Source organism: Melospiza melodia, chromosome 3, assembly GCF_035770615.1.
Source record: "Melospiza melodia melodia isolate bMelMel2 chromosome 3, bMelMel2.pri, whole genome shotgun sequence".
NCBI classification, from domain to species: domain Eukaryota; kingdom Metazoa; phylum Chordata; class Aves; order Passeriformes; family Passerellidae; genus Melospiza; species Melospiza melodia.
In genome coordinates, this window is record NC_086196.1 from 112,776,362 (window position 1) to 112,797,660 (window position 21,299).

Genomic DNA, 21,299 nt, shown 5'->3' on the forward strand with positions numbered 1-21,299 from the left:
CTGAGCTGCTTCCCAGGGCATTCAGTTTATTTATTTATATTTAACACTGTAGGGACTTATTTTGCTGAACATCATTCCTGCCACCAGGTCCAGTTCCCTGTAATGTGTCTACCTCGCCAAGAATATTTGGGAAGTTTTAATTTGCTGGCACTAGACATTCCTAGAAGTAAATGGTGAGGGATCAGATAAATTGAAATACTGCTGACAGGAGGATCTGAAGTAGACTTACATTATATTTTTGAACAAGTTTGTAATGGCCAACACCCAGCAGAGCCTGGAATGTCTGGGGCTGTAGCAACAGTGTCCGGTCGGTGTGTGTTGGTCACTTCCTTGTGCCCACCACACTTCTCCTTTCTGCAGCCCTTGTGCAAGGCACAGGAATTTCTGATGGCTGCAGGGCAGGAACCTGCCAGCCTCGTGGCAGATGAGTGGGCAAATAATGCCCAAAATACTCCCCTGGACTGCTGGGCTGTCTTGGTGAGACATTATAGTGTCTCAGCAAGCAGAAAACCCAAACAGCAGCAGCAGCATGATTTGGCACTTAAATTGACACTGCTCTTGCTCATACCCCAATTTCTGAGGCTCAGTGAGGTGGCAGAGGGAGCTGGAAAGGGGGAAAAATCTTTTACATAGATAATTTCCCCATGGAACAGTCTTGTACCCAGATTCCCCCATTCCCAGCCTTCCTGCCAGCACAGAGCAGGAAAAGATGGAATCATTTCACCTTCTGCTGCCTGTGCCAGGGGCTGGCTGGATCCCCTCGTTGTGGCTTCAAGCTGCACAATCCCTTGGGATGGTTTTAGTTTGGATCAAGGCTGCCCTGATGGAAGGCTGGAGCCCCCCGGCTCTGGGCAGCCTCAGCATCCCTCAGGCTGTGCCAGGGGAGGGAACACAACACAGTGACTCCTCCTGCTCATCCCTCCTTGTGCTGATTAGATCAGAGGGCAAGCCAAGAATAGTTATTTTGTAGAATGTCAGAATTCCCCTGGTGGGGGGAACTCCCTGGAAGGAGGGGGAAGCACATCCCTGACTCAGAAGTCACAGCACCTGGTGCCTCCCAACAGCAGCTTTTGCCATGGTGTGAGCAATCAGGCTCTTGGCAAACCCTTGACTCAAGGGTTTCCTCGAGGTGTTCCTCAGCCCCGACTTCCCCTTGCACAGGAAGCTCCATGCTCACAGCTATTCCTGCCTGGAATCTGGGCTGCCCCAGCACCCACATCCACCTCCAAAAGAAACTTGTTTTGCTCTCCCATCTCCTCCTGACCAACAGCTGGCTTAGATTTGCTCCTACACCTCCAGGAAGCAGAGCTGTTTCACACAGACAAGTGCATTTCCAGGTCATCAGTACCTTATATTTTTATCCAGCACCTAAATCCAAGCCCACCTTAATAAGAAAAGCTCCTGTAAGGTCTGGCCTCCTCAAAGCTGGTGCTGATCCTGTTTGGATTTGAGCAGCTCCTGTGCAGGTTCAGCTCTCCTCCATTAAGCAATATTCCCAGGGCACAAAAAACCCTTTTCCTGCAGAGAGAGACAGAACAAGTGGCACATGACCTGTTTTGGGAATTAATGCGCTGGTCCTGCTCCTGGCACATGGTGTGGACCTTCCTTGCTCACTCAGACTTTTCTTGTGTCCTGCTCTTCCCTCAATTCCCTAAATAAGACATTGCTTTAAAAAATGTACAGAGAATGTACTGGATTAAATAAATGGTAGAATAATTGCAGCACAGGGAGTTGGTGGAATAGCTCTGCTCATAACAAAAAGCTGCCTTTTTAACCCTGTCCCTTCTAACCATGATTTTGCTGGCCCCTGTGCTAGGATGCAGCTGTCCCAATTTCCCAAAGCAAAGCACAGCCCCAGGCTCATGAGCAGGACTGCTGTATTCAGCTGGAGAATTGTCCAGCTACGGGGCATCACCCCACACTGACAGCAGGAGCAAAACTCTTCCCTGACATCCCAACTTATCAATTTCCCTTTTATCAAAGCAGGTTGGGATCTGTCTGAAGAAGGGATGACTGTGGGCAATTCCCAGAACCTGCCACAGCAGGGAAGGGCACGGTCAGACCAGACAGACAAACGGCACAAACCACCTTGGGTTTTCCAGCCCCCAGGGCAGGACAGAGGGGCACCTGCACTGCTGTGAGAGATTCCAGTCACTGCTGGTTGCAAAAGAGTGGAAAAAACCGCAATTGGAAGCGAGATAAAGGCAAGCTCTGGCCCCAGTGAAAGCTCCAGGTAATAATTTAGAGTAAGGTTTTTATCCAGGTGTCCCTGTGGGGCATCAGTGGACCCCAGGATGTGTGATGGCCTCTCCTCCCCACTCAAGCTGTTTTTACATTATTTTCTTTGAGGAAGAGGCAAAGGTGAAGTTTACAGTTGATGTCATTTCATGGTTATGAGGAGTTTGAGCGCCTTTGGTCACCAGCACGGGCTAACAGCACAAGTAACCTGAATTTCTGAGATAATGAAGGCGGAGTCAGCTTTGGCTGGATCATTCCTTTGGCTCTGTTCCCCTTAGCAGTGTTGTTTTTGACAGAGCATGACCACAGCACCAGGGTGTTGCTCCATTCTTTGCTCTGTGTTCTCCTGGAAGGATCACTCCAAGCTCCCTCAGCATTCCTGCAGTCTGAATCCCTGCTGGATTCTGGTCAGCCCATGCCCTCCTCGCTGAACTCCATTTCTCACTTTTTTCCCCCCTATGATGCTGAGGCCGAGGCAAACCTCGGGACCACGCTGTGATGCATTAAACGAGCAACTTCCACCTTTTATTTCCCCCTCGGGCACGGGTTGGGCAACGCCCGAGACCGGCACGAAGGGGAAAACTTGGCGGATTTCAGCGGGGAGCATCATCTCCGGCGCCTCCTCCTCCTCCTCCGGCGGGCACAGGGGACGGGGCGAGGCTGGGCGGTCCCGGGGTGTCCCCTCCGCTCCAGCCCCACAAAAGGCACCGGAGGCAGCGGAAAGGGAGAGAAGAGCATCCAGGAGAGCAGGTACAGGGGGCAGAGGGTGGCTGGAAGCGAGGAGAGAGCTGTGCGACAAATTAAAATGCTTATCAGACCCCGCGGGTTCCTGTGGGCTGGGCTGGGGGTGCTGCTGGCAGTGGGGACAGAGTTGGGAGGTCACTGATGTCCCTTCCCTTCAGCTGAGCAGCAAGGGAGACTGTGGTGACACAGGTTACTCACATGGAGCTCTGCACCTGCCTTTGCAGGGAAAGGCTGGGCTGATCGATCCCATGTCCTGCTCCCAGGAAAACTTTGACAGGAAAGGCCAAACAAATGGCACTGGTAAATCCGGGGCAGGGCAAAGCTCCAGGGCTAGGCTCAGGGGAAGATCCGGGGTCACAGAATGACATGAAGCTCCCTGGGGTGACACTGGAGTGGCTGAACAGGTTTTTTTTTTTTTTTTTAATTTGGCTGCCGTGCACTGGGATGGGAGACATAAAACCTGAGTCCCACTGAGCCATGAAGGGCATTACAAATTGTCTTGGTTTGAAAAGACAGGCGTCTGCTAAGGAAGGCAGGAGCCTCTTTTAAAATGGAAATGCAAACCCTCTTCCTCCAAATTATTATAAATTGATATGGACTTCAAGCAAATTTGGATTATTTTAAAGGGTATTCATTAACATATTATAATGATGGATTTAACATTTATTTTCTCCAGGATGAGGATCCTTGCTGGCTACCTTCATTTCTACTTCATTCCCTTCTTACTCAGCGGGGCACATGGATTCCTAATGTGGAGAACACCTCCAGCCTTCCTGGTTTATAACTACTCCTATTCAAATCTCTCCTCTGTCTCAGAAGCACGGGCTCCAAAAACAGCAAGAGCTCTCAATTTCTCACACAATGCCATTGAAAAAATTACCAAGGGGGACTTGGAAGGATTTGACTGGCTGGAAGTTCTGGACTTTTCCTACAATCGGATCAGGGCTGTTGAGCCTGGAGCATTCCAGAGTCTGCTCAGCCTGGTTTCTGTGGATTTATCATTTAATGATGAGAAGCTGCTTCTGTCAGATCTCCCACCCCACCTGAAGCTCTCATCTGCTGGCAAAGCTCCGAGGTCTTTGCAGCTTTCCAGGAATTCTGGCAGATCCTCAGGGGCTGCTCTGGAGCCTTCTGCTCCTGCAGAGGAGCTGTCACGTTCTAGAGATCGGTCTCTCCTGCAAATCCTTAGCCCCAGGCTCAGGAGAAGCCCAGGGAATTTTCTTAGGAAGGGAGAGAGGAACACAACAGCCCTTCCCACAGCCCCACCTGAGCCCACCCTCTGTGGAACTCCCATCAATGGGACACTCAACCTGTCCCACAGCAACCTCACCCAGGACGAGCTGATGTTAAAACTGGACGAGGATCTCTGCAAAGCCCAGCTGGACAGGATTTTGGAGCTTGACATCAGTCACAACAACGTGGAAATGGATCTTCTGTATCTGTTTACGCTGTTCTTCCACATGGAAAACACTCTGTCCATCGATGCCAGCTTCAACAAGTTAACCATTAACATCCTGGATCCTTCATCCTTCTGTGAGTTCCCATCCCACCAGCTTTTGTTCCTAAACATCAGCAACAACCCCATCAACAGCCTGGATACGCTGTGCCTCCCTTCCAGCATCAAGGAAATTGATTTGTCCTTCACCAACATCAGCCAAATACCCCTGAATTTTGCTAAAAAATTGGTTAACTTGGAAAAAATGCATGTTCAAGGCAACCACTTCATCTACAGAGCATTCTCAGAAAGCGAGAATGCACTTCCAATGTGCACCCCTCCCCCTGGAACTGTGCACATCAACGCCATCTCCTTTGTCAGGAAGGAGGTTGGGACACCCATTGAAAGCCTTCCAGACAAAGTTAAACACCTGAGGATGTCCAACTGCTCCATTGTGGAGCTGCCAGAGTGGTTTGCTGACACAGTGGAAGAACTGCTATTTCTGGACCTCAGCAGCAACTTCATCTCTGTACTTCCCAATTTCCCCCCCTCCCTGCAGCATCTCGACATCAGCAACAACGACATCAAAGTCATCTCCCCCAGCCTGAAATCCCTCTCCAACCTAACAGTATTTAGGATTCAAAATAACAAAATTATGGGTGTACACACAGAGCTTTTTCCATCAGCCTTAAAAAAATGTGATCTTAGTAAAAACAAGGTGAAAGTGTTGTCCTTAACTTCTGCCCTGGAGAAGTTGGAACACCTCAATGTTTCTGGGAACCTGATCACACGCCTGGAGGCTGCTGGCCACCTTCCTGCACTGACCAGCCTGGACAGCAGCCACAACCTGATCCCAGATCTGCCCGATGGCTTCGGGGCATCCCTCCCAGGGCTGAAGTACTTCAACCTGTCAGGGAATAAGATCTCCTTTCTGCAGCGTGGCTCTCTCCCAGCCTCTCTGGTCGAGCTGGACATCAGCGACAACGCCATCACGACCATTGTGGAGGCCACGTTCGGCCCGCTGACGAGCCTCAGGCTTCTGGCTGTCCAAGGGCACCACTATTTCTGTACCTGTGACCTGTACTGGTTCGTGAACGTTTACCTCCACGATCCCCAGCTGGAGATCAGGGGCAGGGGGGCCATGAGGTGCAGCTTCCCCCCGCAGCGCCGGGGCTCCCTGGTGGGCAGCAGCCGCCTGACGCTGCTGCGCTGCTCCCTGGCTGTCCAGCTGGCCGTGACCGCTGCCGCCGCCAGCCTGGCCGTGCTGGCCCTCACCCTGCTCTGCTGGAGGCTGGACGGGCCCTGGTACGTCAGGATGGGCTGGTACTGGTGCATGGCCAAGAGGAGGCAGTATGAGAAGAGGCCAGAGAACAAAGTCTATGATGCCTTCATCTCGTACAGCGAGCATGACGCCGAATGGACCAAAGAGAAGCTGCTGAAAAAGCTGGAAAATGATGGCTTCAGGATATGCTACCATGAGAGGGATTTTAAGCCAGGGCATCCTGTGCTTGGGAACATTTTTTACTGCATAGAGAACAGCCATAAGGTGCTTTTTGTTCTCTCTCCCAGCTTTGTGAACAGCTGCTGGTGCCAGTACGAGCTGTATTTTGCCGAACACCGGGTCCTGAACGAAAACCTGGATTCCCTCATCATGATCGTGCTGGAAGATCTCCCACCCCACAGCGTCCCACAGAAATTCAGCAAACTCAGGAAACTGCTGAGAAGGAAAACTTACTTGAAGTGGAGCCCTGAAGAACACAAGCAGAAAATGTTCTGGCATCAGCTAAAAGCTGTCCTAAGAACAACCAACGAGCCGCTCATGAGAGCAGAGAACGGATCTGCTCTGGAGATGCAGGAGCTGGAATGAGACCCATGGAACTCTGAGGGCTGTGACTGGAAAGCCTGTGGTGAGATAAAAGCATTTACCTCCTGCAAAGGCTGCTGTCATGCCCAGGGGTTTGTCTGGGGGACTGCAGCACACTCGTTATTCCCTCTGATAAAGAATTGTGACGGGATGAGACCCGAGCGCTGATAAAAAGCCTTCTCCTCCTGGATGCTTGAATTTGTCCAGCTATTCCCAGCATTTCTTTAAGTGCTGTGGATGTCACCTGAAAGGAAGAACTGCTCAGGTCATGCTGCATGTCCTTGCTGCCTTCCTGAGGTGGTGGCAGTGAGGAGTGGTGTCTTAGGACTGATTCCCAGTTCTGGGACAGCTTGAGGTGGGAACACGCCCTGTGTGCAGGTAAGAGAGCCACAAACCATGCTGGTGCACAGGGAGCAGCTCCTTTCTTTGCTTTGGCAAGGGAAGAGTAAAGATTGACTTAATGTAGCCCTCTGAGAGAGGCTTAAACCCACTCTGCTACAGACTGTGGGTTCAGTGACTGCTGCAAGAGATGAGACTTGAAAATCTTTAGTAAATTCAGAATAAAATATACAACCAGACAGTACAAAAAGAACCAGCTGAGTGTGGTGGTCTTTGCTGTTAAATGACTGGGGTGAGCCTTGTTTAATCACAAATCTCTGGGGAATAAGCAAGTTGTGTACATTATTGTTTAGATTTAGGAAAGTTCCATCTCACACAGTCACCCTGACCCATTTCCAGTGGACTCAGTACTACCTCTGCATGGGCCTTGCCCTCATCTAGTGCCACTTGATAATTTTATTTATTGTGCTTGGGAAAAAAACAAAAGAAATTCAGCTGATCCAACTCTCACATTCAAGGGAAATCAACAGACTGTGACAGAAAATAAACACCAGGTGAGGACAAATTATTTGGTTTAGCATGACTTGGACTTGCTCCTGTGATGAGCAAACACAAACAACTTCCCAGTAGAAAATCCCCAGTCCAGGAATGCAGCATGTTTGGAACACAGACTGTGAAAAATTCCTTTTCCAATTCCAATTCCAATTCCTGGCTCTGCTGTGACAAAACTAGACCAACACCAACCTGTTTGCTGCCAAAAGGGGGAACATGCAACAAACATCTCCACCAACAGAGATCCCTTGGAACTCAGTGCAAACCCACCTTTCCTCAGCAAAACTATTTGGCATCATCAGCTTTGAGGTTTTATATACGAGGATAAACCCCACAATCCTGCAGGCCAGCAGCTGAAAAAGCCAACTCTTCAACACAGAGCCCTGGGGCTTAAAAAGACTGTGAATTATAGAAATATTAAATATTTTTGTTCATTTAAGCAACCAGAAGTCGCTTGTTAATTAGATTAATGAGCCACAAGTAATTAATCTGTTGTTTTTCTAATAACCTTTATGCTTTCCTCTTTCTAAAGCACTCAGTGGTCACATTTCTCACTTCCTCTCTTCCCACACATTTCCCACCTCCACATTCTGCTGCATCCCTCTCAATTCCACTGCTGCTTGTTAACCTTGCAGTGACTCTTTACTGGTTCTTTACTGGTTCTGTGCTCAGCAGGCTTCTGATGGAAGAGATTAAGGGAAAAAAAAAAAAAAAGGAGAAGTTATACTCCAGGACAGTCTAATTCAATTACTTTATCAAAAATTTGATTATTTCAGTCAATGATTCACTGCAAAGTTGTACCTGCTTTCAAAATCCAATCTGGATTTATTACACCCATGAACCTCCCACAAAACAGCTATTTAGTACAGCTGCAACTGTAAGAGCAACTTAAATGAGGTTTTGTTCCTCCTGCAGATGAAAAGGTGCTGCACTTTCCTATCTGGCACTGTGGCACTGTACAGATTAACGCCAATGTTAATTACACAGGTGGTGTTAAGGGCACAGCTGGCACCAGGGGTTAACTGCCAAGAGCTTTGATGGGATTTCAGTTCTTTTGTCACACGAAGGCAATAAAACCTCCTGCTTGGCCCCTTCTTGCTTTACTCCCACATGAAAACTCAATGCAAATGTTTAATGAGGTGTGAGTGGTTTAATTTCAAACATGTGATGAATTCATGTGATCTAATGGCACAGGAGAAGTTGCACATACACACAGCAAACCCCCAAAACTCCCTCATGTGTATTTTTTCCCTCCAGTACGATTTGTACTGAAGAGAAATTCAAATACAGAAAAGCCAAACAAGATCTTTTCATTATCTTTTGTGCCTAGTTTAGAAAGAACCACATTATTCATTTAGAGAAAAAAAAATCTGGGCAGAGAGAAAAGATTTATGGAAATAATTTCCATTTTACATTTGTATTAGAAAGTTGTTCACACTGATTTTATTGCAAGAAAGCTGGTTTGAATTATTCAGAATTAATTAATATTCAGTGTTAAACAAAGAGCAGCGTTCCAGGAGAATCTTGAGAACAGTTTGGTTAACAAAAAGCCTGAACCAACAACTCACAGACAGCAATGATGTGGACATTTTTTGTCTCTAAAGTAACAAATCACGTTCCCATCACTGTCATTTTCCTGGAGATGTGGCACTTTCCTATAGCAAGGCATCAAAAGCCTGTGGCACAATTATTTTGGAGACACTGAGACTGCTGAAGTCCACAGAAGCTGAAAGGTGATTGCTTGTTTGGAAGAGATCTGGCCCACTTAGAGCAAGAAATGTCTAATTTAAATTAGACAGGGGGGAATTCAGGGGAATTTAAATGCCCCTGAATTGTTCTGTCTCCCATGGAATTCCCACAATAAGATACAACACAAATGGGTGAATTTATTAAAAAATACTTAACTTCTGTTATTTGCTCACTGTGTAGACCAACAGACAAAATTTCTAAGCAGACAGACGAACTCAAACTGATGTTGAGACTTAACAAAACTTCAAAAACTTGTCATTCTGGTTTTAGAAATGTTAGCAGCTGTCAGTTCTGGCTGTCAGGAATGGCCAAATCCCAATTTATACAAAGTCATGGGCAAAAGAGCAAGCAGCAACACGACTCTGTGCCTGACAGCTGACCAGTTAGGGAATTCCAGAGGTGGCTGTGCTCCTCCTGGTGTATCAGTCACATAATATTGCAAAATTCATCTTCATCCTCCAGTAAATGCATATAATTAGGTAGTGCATGGTTATTTCTATCAGATGTAAAACACTTCTCCAAATTATTTTGGGATATACAAAATATTTTGGGATACATCATTAAAGTCAACACCCAGCAGGTATATATATAAATACTGCAGAGGTTTGTCCCAGGGCTACACTTCCCAAATGTCCCTCCCAGTGGAAATAGAACACTGACCAGACAAAGAAGCCAAAACTGAAATCATGAACTTCAGCTGAGTTCATAGAAATTTTGCCATTTACCTCCACTGAAGCAGGGTTTCACCCTGTGAAGATAAAGGACTTTTGTCAATACTGAAAAAATTGATTCTTCCAACCTCCTGCAACGGGAAGAGTTTAAACTCAAATACTACCAAGCATCTCCCCAGTTCTTCCTTCCTGAAAATACAAAATAAAACTTGGTGTTTTCATAGGATGGTTTGGGTTGGAAGGGATCTTAAAGACGATCCAGTTCCAGGCATCACCTTCCCCTGCCCCAGGTTACCTTGAGCCCTGTCCAACCTGGCACAATGACATAATGAACCGCACAATCATGGCATCTAGGGTTTTTTTACTCGCCCAGCAGTAAAACTTAGTAACAAACCCAAAACATCCCCCTTGCTGGCTCTCCACGGCAACTCCAGAGCGCGTCAAGGAGGCGACAGCCCCGCGTTCGCTTCCATCGCGAACGGGAGCGGTGTTTCTATTCACTGGCAGCAGCAGCAGCACGGAGTTCGGAGCAGTTCCTACCCAGAGCGGAGCGGGAGGCCCTTTGGAAAGGCCGGGAGGTGCCAAGGCTACACGGAGGGCAGCGGTACGAGCCTGGCAGCGCCGCATTCCCGCCCCGCCGCGCTGCCCGAGGGATGGAGCGCGGCGCCGCAGGGCTTGGCGAAGGCGAAGGCGGAGCCGGCGGGCTGCAGGCTGTGCGGGGTGCTGGCCTCGGCCGAGGGACTGCTGTTGTACACGCTGTAGTAGGGCTCGATCCGCGTGTTCATGGGCGTGGAGCTGCTCTGCCCGTAGTGCTGCTGCTGCTGCCCCGCGGACGCCTTGGGGCTCAGCACGCTGTCCTTGGAGTGGCTGCCACCGCACGCCGGCTCCAAACCCTTCTTCTGGGCCTTCGGAGACAACATGTAGGCCGAGTTGGTCTCGTGGTGGGACGACTTGTTCCTGTTGACCTCCAGGCTGCCTTTGCCCATGGCTCGAAGCCTCGTCTTGTGCTTGCAGCAGAAAAAGACCAGGGCCACGCACTGCAGGCACCAGAGCATGCGTCTCCGCAGCCCCGCGCTGTTGCGGGAATATATAAAGGGATTTAATCCCGACTTGAAAAAGATGAGGGTAAACCCACATAGCTCGAACTGGTAAAGCACAAAGCCACCGCTGCCGGACAGCATGTCCTGCACCAAGGAGATGGCCAGGGGCAGGCAGCACACCAGCACCGAGAGCACGATGACCACGCACGTCACCACCGCCTTGGAGTCTTTGGCCGTGGCCAGGTTGACGGCCGAGGCCAGCGGGAGCCGGCCGGGGAGCTTGGCATGGCCGTGGGGCGGCTTGCCGCAGCTCTGGGTCCTGTAGAGAGCCGGCACGGCCCCGGGCCCCGCGAAGGGCTGAGCCCTGGCGCTGCCCACGGCCACGGCGGCAGGAGGGCACCGCCTGGCCCGCGCGTTCCTGCGCAGGGCCTGGGCGATCATCGCGTACGACACGGACACCACGGCCACGCAGCAGATGAAGTCGGTGACATAGAGGTAGAGGATGAGCCTGCCTTGCCCGCGGGGCAGGCTGGCCATGGGCAGGCAGAGGCGGGAGCCGCGGGTGCGCAGCGTGGCCAGCGTGGCCAGGGTGAAGCTGGCGGCCCAGAGCAGCAGCGTGAGCAGCAGCGAGCAGGGCGCGGAGGCGGCGCGGTGCGGCTGCTTGCCCAGCACCATGCGCAGCCGGTGCAGAGCGATCACCGCCACCGTCTTGAGCGACATGATGATGAAGCCGGAGCTGGTGAGGTGGAAGGTGAAGCAGAAGGTGCCGGGCACGCCGCGGGCCGGACCGAAGAACAGGACGAAGGCGAACATGGGGGCGGCCACGCCGCAGATGAAGAGGTCGCAGAAGGAGAGGTTGAGGATCATGAAGTCGAAGTCGGTGCGGAATTTCCGGAGGGCCGGGTCGAAGAAGGAGAGCAGCACGATGAGGTTGCCGTAGGAGCCGAGGCAGAAGACGAGGGCCAGCAGGGAGGCGCAGGCGGCCAGCGTGGCGGCGTGGGTGCCCTCCCGCAGCTCCGCGGGGCCGCTGCCGTTCGCGCCCAGCTGCTCCGCGGGCCCGGCCGGCAGCCGCCCCGACGCGTTCATCGCCGCCCGGCCCCTTCAGAGCCCGCTCATTGCTGCTCGGCCCCTTCACAGCCCGCTCATCGCCGCCCGGCCCTTTCACAGCCCGCTCATTGCTGCTCGGCCCCTTCACAGCCCGTTCATCACCTCCCGTGCCCTTCACAGCCCGCTCATCGCCGCCGCGGGGCTCCCACCTTGCCTCCTCACCGCCCCCTCACCGCCGCCTCAGGGCTCCCGCCCGGCCCCCTCACCGCCCGCCCGCCGCCGCCTCAGCGCTCCCGCCCCGCCATGGCGCCCGGCCCGGCCCCTCCCCGCTCCGTTCCGCTCCCTCCGCCGCGGCGGGGCCGAGCCGCGGGGACAGAGCCGCGGCCTCCCCGCACCGCCGGGCACGGGCGGCCCGCGGGAGGCGGCACCGAGCTGGCTCCAAAGCCGCGCTGCCGCTGCATGTCCGCCGCTGCAGTTCGGGGAGCAGCGGTGATGCGAGCGGGTGGAGCAGCACAGAGAGTGGGCTAGAGAACCACAGGAGCGTTAGGGTGGGAAGGGACTGCAAGAGCATCTCGTTCCTCTCCCTGCCATGGGCAGGGACACCTTTCACTAGCCCAGGTTTCTGGCCATGGACACTCCCAGGGATGGGGAAGCCACAGCTTCCATGAGCAATCTGTGCCAGGGCCTCACCAACGTCTCAGGGAGGAATTTCTTCCTAATATCTAATATTAGAACCGACTGTCTTTCAATTTGAACCTATTCTCCCTTGTCCTGTCACATGCCCTTGTGAATAGTGTTGCTGCATCTTTCCTCTAAGTTTCCTTCAGGTTGCAATGAGGTCAGCCCGAAGCTTCTCTTTTCCAGGCTGAACAATCCAATCCCAATTCTCTCAGCTTTTCCTCACAGCAGAGCTGCCCCATCCCTCTGAGCAACTTGGTGCCTCCTTTGGCCTTGCTCCAGCAGCTCTGTCCTGTACCAGGACCCAGAGCTGGATGCAGTGTTCCAGGTAGGGTCCACCCAGAGCAGAGGATCTGTGCTCACTGTGCACCAACAAAACACCTGCCTCAACCCAAAACCTGCTCAGCATCAACATCAAAGCTCTGCATGCACCTCCCGCCCTGCTTGCACTTCTGCATCCCTTTCCTGAGCCAGCTCAGTGGGGCCTGGGTGCCCTTTGTGTTTGCTCAGAAGCAAAGGCAAAGAACCTTCTGGGTTCCCATGGGGAGGGAAAACATTCAACATAATTTATCTGTTAACTGCCAACTGCTATCACAAATATAGTAGTGATGGATAGCTGAGCATTAAAGGGATGGTTTTGAAGTACTTACAGGGATGTGAACGTTCCACCATGGCACTGGAAATCCAGGTGGAAGAGACCAAAATCCAGCCAGAAAAGGCACAAAAGCATTATGAAAATACAGTAGAGCCAGTATTTCTGACTTGTGCGTGCACTTGTCTTACAATCATTATATACACATTAATCTATTGTTTTAATAACCATCCCCTACCCCAGTTCTTGGTGCTTTGCAGAACCATCCAGACAGCCACAAATGTGCAAGCTTGATACCCGAAAGCTTCCCAGTGCCGCCTGCCTGTTGCTTTTTCAATACCTTCATTTCTAAACCCCAGAGCAATATTTTTATATTATGCTGTCACCCTCTGGCTGGTGACAGCAGCCTGGCCTGTGAGCCTTGCCCTGCTAAACACACTCCCAGTGCTAATGGGGGTGGATTTGTTCTTGGGGCAAATGCCAGCAGCTGCCAGCAGCAGTGCCTTGCAGCCTGAGCAGGTGCATTTTGGCTTGATTTAGTCCTTAAACTGGCTGTATACAAGAGGGAGAAGGTTCAAAACACAAAACATGGTTTTCTGTGGCTTCAAATTATCTCCTCTCTCAGCTTGGCTGTCTCTTTACTTTCCCTTACTTGTATTTTTGTTGTCATTTGCAGTTAATTTGAATCTGTGGGTGAATCTTGGCCCTCATTGTTTTTCATTGACAAACTGGATCTCCCTTGTTGAATTTTGTTATTTATAAACATTAGAGGACACTTAATTATGGGATTAAACAGGAGTGACAAAATGTAACCGTAGTGCAAGAGTGGGGTTTGGTTGTTTTACCCCTCTACAGTTATTAACTGTGAGTTGAAATGGAGGGGAAATTGTAGCTGGTTCAAGGCTGCAAGCCTTAGACATTCCAGCAGAAAATGAGAAGGGATTGTTCTCAGGGAGCAAGGGAATGAGCTGAGGCTCATTCAAAAGGATCTGCATGGGAGCACAAAGCCCTGCTCAGCCCCTGTGGCACAGCAAAGTGTCTCACCCGTCTGTCCCTTTTAAAAAGGACTTTTTAGCTTTTAAAAGAATTACCAAAGTTTGGGTGGGGGAGAAAAGTAGTGGGGGAAAGTGTGTTTTGCAAGGTGGGAATCACAAGAGCAAAACTTACCTTGCACAAGGTACAAGGGTATTTACTCTTTGCAGCAGCCAAGCCTTCCTTAAACTTTAATTCCTTTAATTACTTAAAAAGCACTTTAAAATCCAGTGCTCTCTAGAACTATCAGGGTTCTCATTGTTCAGTCTTGGAGTTCCTACTGCATAAGGAGAAACATTGTTCCCAAGGCATTTTTGACAACGGTGTTCTGCAGATATTTGCTGGAAATTACTTTTAATTGTTGAAATCTGTCCTCATCTCAGTCAAAAATTTGAGTCTTATGATTTTAACAAAAGAGTTCTAGGAGAAAACAGCTGGAATAATAAAAGGGGAAATTAACCCAGAAAAAAAAAAAAAAAAAAAAAAAAAAAAAAAAAAAAGAAAAAAAAGCCAGGAGAGAATAAATAAGAGTAGCAGTGAAAAGCTTTTAACAGAATACTTTCAGGGTGAACTCAGCTGGGCTTCTACCTGGATTTATTGTAATATGATTGCACTTATTGCTAGAACAGATTTATTTGGTTTATTGCTGGTTTTCCTAAGAAGTCAATCAGAAATGATGGCATCTCACATTCCCCAAGGGAAGTGTGTGTCCAGCTCCATCTGCTGCAGCAAAATCTGCTCAGCAACATCCTACATCTTGCACAGAGTTTCTTTGACATTAACCAGGCTGTAACTACCTCTGCACCAGTGCCCTGAGGGCCTTGCCTTGGATGAACCACCTGGAACCCCCTCCTTGGAGCAGGGATTCCTCTGCCTGCTGGCACCTGGGAAATCTAGAGCAGGCTGAGGTAAAATTCCCCTCCTTTTATTAGAAACAGAATTATTAGGCAATTAGAAGTTGCCTTTCAGGTACTGCAGGATGCTATGAGGATGCAAAACACATCAGCTGGTAACTCACAGCAGGGTTAGAGTTAAAATCTTCCCAGCAGAGTGGCCAGCAAACCCTTCTGCTGCCACAGGGCTTGATTTTCCCCTTATATCTTACCAGATTATTGTGTTTTCCACAGCCCTGGGGAAAAGGGAGCTGGAGGCTCTGCTGCAGGATTCCAGGAAGCCTGAAGCTGTGGAAGGAAGCGTGAGACTGAGCAGGGTGTGGGATGCTGGGGATGCCTAACTGTGAAAAACTGACAGGAGACATCATCACATCATCCAGAGTACCCAGCACAGCAGTCCCAGCAGCCTGGGAGACAAGTGAGAAGGGAAAAAGGGAGATACCTGGACATAACAGGAATAAAGTCATAATATACCAGAAATAAGGAACTTCATCCCTTTGCCTCTTTAATTAAAACCCAAATCCATTCATGAACTTGTTACCAACACAATCCACCAACGTTGAAACTGTGGTACCACCTAAAAGCACAGGTTAAAAGTCTAATTTGCCTACTTGTAATTTTCTTATATATCAAAATAAACGTCAAATATACCCACCTGATTATGGAAATAGGGGACATCACACCATTTAATGGTCTAGCAAGAGTCACTGAGCAGTACATCACTGGCATCTTGAGTGTTTAAAAACCAAACCAAACCCCCAAAAAATCCAACAAAAACCCCCAACCTCAACAAACCAAACCACCTCCCAAACCTCCCAATTCTGCCTTACATCTTTTCTTTCTTTGGCGCTTCCCCATGATGGTCACAGGTTATCTGCGCAGTCTGACAGGTGGTCACTAAGGATGTCGAGGCTATCAAACTATGCTCAAGACATTTTTCCCCTCTCCTCTCCTGTTCCAAGGGGAAAAATTCTCTATTCTCGTGCTAGAAATCTCTCCCTCTCCAGACTGAGGCACTGCAGTTGGTTTATCTTGACAGCTTCAGGGAGGAGACAGTAAAAGACATCAGTGGTGAAAGTTCAGAATTCAGGATGTGGGTGTTGCTTGGGGAAAGTTAGGGAATAAATCCAGTAATGCAGTTGTGGTGTTTGGTGAAGATTTGGTGGTAAAAAATTGTTCCCGCATTTTCAGGACAAGAGACTAACAACGCTTCCCTCACCAAAACTCAACCAGCACAAGTTTGCTCACACTACCACAGATGTATTTCATCCTATAGAAATGTATTTTGGATATTTTGCTGTATTTACTGGGGGATCTCTTTGGGTAAAGCAATTTACTGTTGATTTATGAGGCGTTGGGAATTAATACCACTCCTGACCAGAGCATGATTCCCTACAGTGCACTGAAACCTCAACCAATTCCAGCTATACCCTGACTAAGGAAAGAGAAAAGAGATCCCCAAGTACAGCACAAAGCAGCAGAGCTGTAGAACAGCACATGCAATATCTGCTCCAACACTTCATCAGCCAAGGATCCTTTAAAGATGACCCTCTTCAGCAAAGGCTTTCCATCACCTGTAAAGACTTAATTCCATCACTTGCAAAGATTTCATTCCATCAGCAAAACCCTCTCCAACAAATACCAGTTTCTCCAGTTCTCAGAAGTTAACAGGTGTTTTCCTGGCACAAGGTATTTTTCCATAAATGTAAAAGCTGATTTCCTAGACATTAGAACAAGATCTTTAATTAGTCCTTAATGATGCCTTAACTCATTAGCAAATCCCAGGACAAACACAGGCCTCATCCAAGCTCAAAAGCACTGTAAAAACCTCAAGTTACAGTCTCAAACCAACACATTTCCTCTTTAGAAATACAGGAAGATGCAGTAGTTACAAACAGTCCATTTATTGGGTCTTAAACTACGTACACAATTGAAATCATAATTTTGGCACTACGCTATACAGTGGTTACATCCGTGTGCTGACACTCCTTAAATACAGCCCCAGGAGCACTGCTGTGCTTGGAAATCTGGGATGAGCCACACAAAGGTCTCAGTGCTCCTGGGGGATTTTGCATGGAAAGATGAAACACACACCAGTTTATGAGTTATTTCCATGTACCTCACGTTCTATGAATGGACCACACCAGAATATGTGATGTCAGCATTGAGAAATGGCCACACGTGTTGCAGTAAAATCTGAATGAGACACAGACATGAGATACAGGAAAAGCAAAACAAACCCTCTCAAACACAAAGAGATATTCTGTTAAAGAAAATAATTTAAAAAACTAAGAATGGCATTTGTTTTGATACAAAAGCCAGAACCACTACTGTATTAACATCTAAGTATGAATCTTTACAAATTAATCTCACAATGGTGTTATGTAAAAGGTTGCAAACTGTACAATGTTTTGTCAATGCAATGCCTCTACAATTTATACAGTCTTTTACAACTATGTAACACATATTAAACAGCTTGTTAAACAGCCAATTGATACCAGTCTCTTAACAAAGCTGCAGGCAAGAAAACACAGAGCTTCCACAATCTTCAAACAAGATATGCTTGCTCAATCTTTAGGAGAATACACTGTTAAAAACTGCCTTTCCACACTGTGCATACATTTCATTCTGTGAATTCAACCACCACTAACAGTCCATCATTTCCTATCTGTGGGTTCTAATTACATGGAAACACCCATTTCCCCCTTAAAAATGCAGAGAATCATAGTTTTTTTTATTCCACACGTGATCAAGACACCCCTGAAGGCCTGGCCAGGCAGCAGGAGCTGCCCATGCTGCATCCTGCCATCCCTGCACTGCAACAGAGCTCAGCTATTTACATTTGCACAAGGGAGAGAATACAAAAAGGCAATGCTGCCCTGAGGTGGACTGGATGGTGCTCAAATCCCAGTAGTGAAAAATAAAACTCTGAGGAAGGAAGGAAGGCTCCCAGGGCTGTGTATGGACTGGGGGAGGAGTTGCATCGGCAGAATTGGAGAGCTCCACTGGGAAATTCCTGTTTGCAGCACTCTCTGGTTCTGCACATCCTTAATGTGGGAACAGGGGGCAGGAGGAGAGGGTGAGGGATGTGCAGTGTAGGTCACTGTGTGCAAGGAAGCAGAAACAAGACTGATGTGTGGTGCAGGCCAAGGAGAAAGGTCTTGCCATGGACTCACGATGAGGCCCTGCAGGGGCAGCCTTGGGGCTCCCCCAGCTGCTCCCTGGGGAGGTGAAATTCCTTTTGAGTAGAACCAGGTCTCTATGTTTGTATTTAACAGTAGTTTTGATTAGGCATCAGGATTTCCAGCACAAAGTTCTCTACATGATCAATTTCTTTTGAGTTTCCTTTATTTCGCAGAAAAATTCCTACATCCTCGTTTTCCCCAGGAGAAGCCTGAAAAGAAAGAAGAAAAAGAGTTCAAAACACAAATATTGCCTCATGCTCTTGTTCATATGAAAAGATAAATTAAAGTTTCTCTTGGAATACTGTCACGAAACATCACAATACAATAGAGATGGGAATCTTGTGGTGTAACAAAGAGAAACCCCAGGAATGGATTCACTCTTTGGGGACATGCCTGTGTGAAGAGCCCTGGCAGCAAAGCCAGAGTGTGGAAGAGGAAACCCAGTGGTAGCAGCCATTGCCCATCCTGAGGTGTAGGTGATAGCCTGGACTGGGTGGTGTAAAGTCCTCAGAGGCATCAGAAGTACAAAGCAGCACTTTAGGGGCACTGCCAGGCATTTAAAAGGCAGCCAACTGGCAGAAAATGGAGAAATAAATAAAATAAAAGAACATCAATATTCAAGAAAAGAAGTGTAAATGTCTTAGCAAAGTACAGGGATGCACAGAAAGGTGGGCAATATTTCAAATATTTAACCAAAATAAATCTGACCAAAACCACTGGAAGATGCAAAGGGCCAGAAATTTGGCTGCAGCATTTTCCCTGTGGTTAAGGATTCTCCCTGACTCTGGAGTAGAATTCCTAAGAGTGAAACTAGTGGCAAAACCCATCAGCTGACCCACCTATGCATAATAGCAGGGTGAAACCAGGAGGTCAGTGAGCACCAGGAGCTGGTCATCTGTGAACTGCTGCTTGTGCTCCTGCCAGTTGTCGTGGTGGGTCCTCCGGAAATTGGACAGCGTCTTCTTCACCGTCATCTGCCAGCACAAGTGGGATGGAGCCGTCAGCCAGGGACACAGCTCCACACCAAAACCAGTGTAGGACACAGCAAACACAACTGCTCAGTGCCACCAAGGCTTGGAGCAGACCCAGAGGAGAGGAGGGCTCTGGGGAATTCAGCCCACGGTTTTAATTTTCACAGTTCTGGTCAGTCTTTTGACCAGGGTCGTGACTCCAATATTCTTATAAAAAGGATTCCTGGGTCTACAATTTTGAGCTAGGAAACATTCACAGATTCTTATAAAATAAAAGCCAAGCGATTTTCCCCCACTGCCTTTTTCAAAAGGGTGGTTTTGGTCTGAAAACATCAAAGGAATTCTTCATCTCACTCTGACTAAAACAGTCACAGTCAACAAAACCCAACAGACAGGGCAAAACAATAAGAGTTAAAGGCAATGATTTCTTTAAAAACTTATTTCTAGGGCAACTCATAACCCTTCATTTTAAAAATTCCAGACTGATGTTTTGGTTCAGGTTGATGTTTCCTAGAATGGCAAGCACAAAAGGGACATCTTTAATGAAAAAAACCCACTTCCTCATTATAAATACAGCTCTTGAAGCTTTCAGTTTAATGCTTTACATTTGAAAGCAAGGACAGATCTACTACAGAAAATACTTAAAAGCAGGTCATGCTTTAAAACTATTAGGAGTCATTTAGTAAAAAGCAGCAGAAATTAAATTTCTTAATAGGTTCCTATGCTTTTCCAGGAAAAGAGAACTAAGAATGAGTCACAAGTATTCAGCAGTGTTCTGTTGATTGAGAGCTGCTGTATTTTTACCTCAATAGGCTGGGGATCATTGAGGTGGGCACTGAGATCCATGAGGAGCTGTGGCATCCAGGTGGGCACATCGTAGGGACTGGACAGGATGCAGGCACTGAGCCCCAGGACGCCGGCGTGGCGCTTCACCAGGTCTGCAAAACCAGGGCAGCAACCCAGCTCAGCTAAAGGCAACCAACAACAAACCCCTGGCACTGCAGACATCTACTTATGGATCTCCAGAGAGCTCTACAGACATCAACTTATGGATCTCCAGATTGGCTCTGATTCCTTACTCAGAATCCCAGATTCATTCTCGTATCTTTAATTTTTTACATCTTCTTCCAATAGGAATCAATCTGCAACTGCTGGACACTATAAACATTTCAAATGAGCTTCCCTCTCTCAAAGAAACTAATGAATAACTCATGAGTGACATCTCCACATTCCCTGTTTCTGCATTCAGAGTGTTTTCCCAAATCCCAGAACTACTGGACAATATGGAAAGCAAACTTCTGGGTCAAATGACCGTGACTCAGATGCATTTAATGCCCAGGCAGAAGCCAAAGTTCCAAATCAGGGTTAACCAAGGGGGTTTTTGTTCCGGTTTATTTTTTGGTTGGTTGCTTTGAGTTTGTTGCTTTGTTTTTTTAGAATAAAAAACCCCACTGCTAACAAATAGACGGTAAGGTGGGCAAGAAGTGAAACTATGTTGTGACTTTATTTATTGAGGAACTTGCTATCCCTCATCTGTGAACTGGAAACTGGAAAAACTTCTTTAATGTTAATTCTAAAAGAGTAAGAAATTAATTTAACATAGGAATACATAATGAAAATATTTGCCTTTGCTGTGTATTCTTACCATTAACATTGCAAATCAAATTCTGTGGCAGTCTATGCTACCCAAACCACTGATTTTCCTCCTGAGCTGCTTTCTTACCCCCTGAAGGAATTGTGTCCCCCACTGAGGCCAGGTCCCTCTTCCTTTTCTTGGGGAGCCTCATCTTGCAGAGCTGCTCGAAGTGAGTCTGCATGGGCGCGTCCATGGTGAGGAAGTTGCACTGCAGGAGCCCGCTGAGCGTGGTGGCTGCCATCTCCCTCACCTGGCCACACGTGGGACACAACACAACTCATTCATTTATGTTTATTTATTTGTGCCATACTGCCCTTTCAAGCACACCCCACTAACCCAAGTGAGCAAATCTTGCTCAGCAAAAGCCTTTAAAGTATTATCCTGCTATTAGTAGTTTATTAGGTGGCTCTTTAAAATTAATCAACATGCTTGGCTGTAATACAGAACTACTGTCACAGAATCTGCTATAAAGTGAGCTGCTACTCAAGGAAATAATGTAATTTAACTCCATTGTCAACAGAAGAGCTTTAGAAAGTTTATAAACAAACATTGACCAAGACCAAATAATCAACCTGCTTCACAAAATTCCTAACAGGCTCTGCATTGACATCAGTTTTAAAGTGGGCTTTATTC

At 48.0% G+C, this 21,299-nt stretch overlaps 3 protein-coding genes across 4 annotated transcripts in view; 1 reads left to right on the forward strand and 2 right to left on the reverse strand.

Moving 5' to 3' along the window:
- Nucleotides 1–2,548: 2,548 nt before the first annotated feature.
- On the forward strand, nucleotides 2,549–7,552 carry LOC134416279 (toll-like receptor 2 type-1). Its single transcript, XM_063152716.1, has 2 exons — nucleotides 2,549–2,988; nucleotides 3,659–7,552. The coding sequence occupies exon 2, from the start codon at nucleotides 3,660–3,662 to the stop codon at nucleotides 6,282–6,284; it is 2,625 nt and encodes an 874-aa protein (XP_063008786.1). The 5' UTR covers nucleotides 2,549–2,988; nucleotide 3,659; the 3' UTR covers nucleotides 6,285–7,552.
- Nucleotides 7,553–8,307: 755 nt separating this feature from the next.
- GPR75 (G protein-coupled receptor 75) lies at nucleotides 8,308–11,880 on the reverse strand. Its single transcript, XM_063152717.1, has one exon. It carries the CDS (start codon nucleotides 11,716–11,718, stop codon nucleotides 10,180–10,182), a length of 1,539 nt encoding a protein of 512 aa, XP_063008787.1. The 5' UTR covers nucleotides 11,719–11,880; the 3' UTR covers nucleotides 8,308–10,179.
- A 4,882-nt stretch (nucleotides 11,881–16,762) lies between these two features.
- PSME4 (proteasome activator subunit 4) overlaps nucleotides 16,763–21,299 on the reverse strand; it is a 43,838-nt gene continuing 39,301 nt past the window's right edge. For both annotated transcript variants that reach the window (XM_063152719.1, XM_063152718.1), the window contains 4 exons: nucleotides 20,754–20,916; nucleotides 19,835–19,968; nucleotides 18,899–19,033; nucleotides 16,763–18,268 (listed from right to left, as the gene is read on the reverse strand). In XM_063152719.1, coding sequence (XP_063008789.1) covers nucleotides 18,899–19,033; nucleotides 19,835–19,968; nucleotides 20,754–20,916 — 432 coding nt within the window. In that variant the 3' untranslated portion in view covers nucleotides 16,763–18,268. The remainder of the gene's footprint in view (nucleotides 18,269–18,898; nucleotides 19,034–19,834; nucleotides 19,969–20,753; nucleotides 20,917–21,299) is intronic.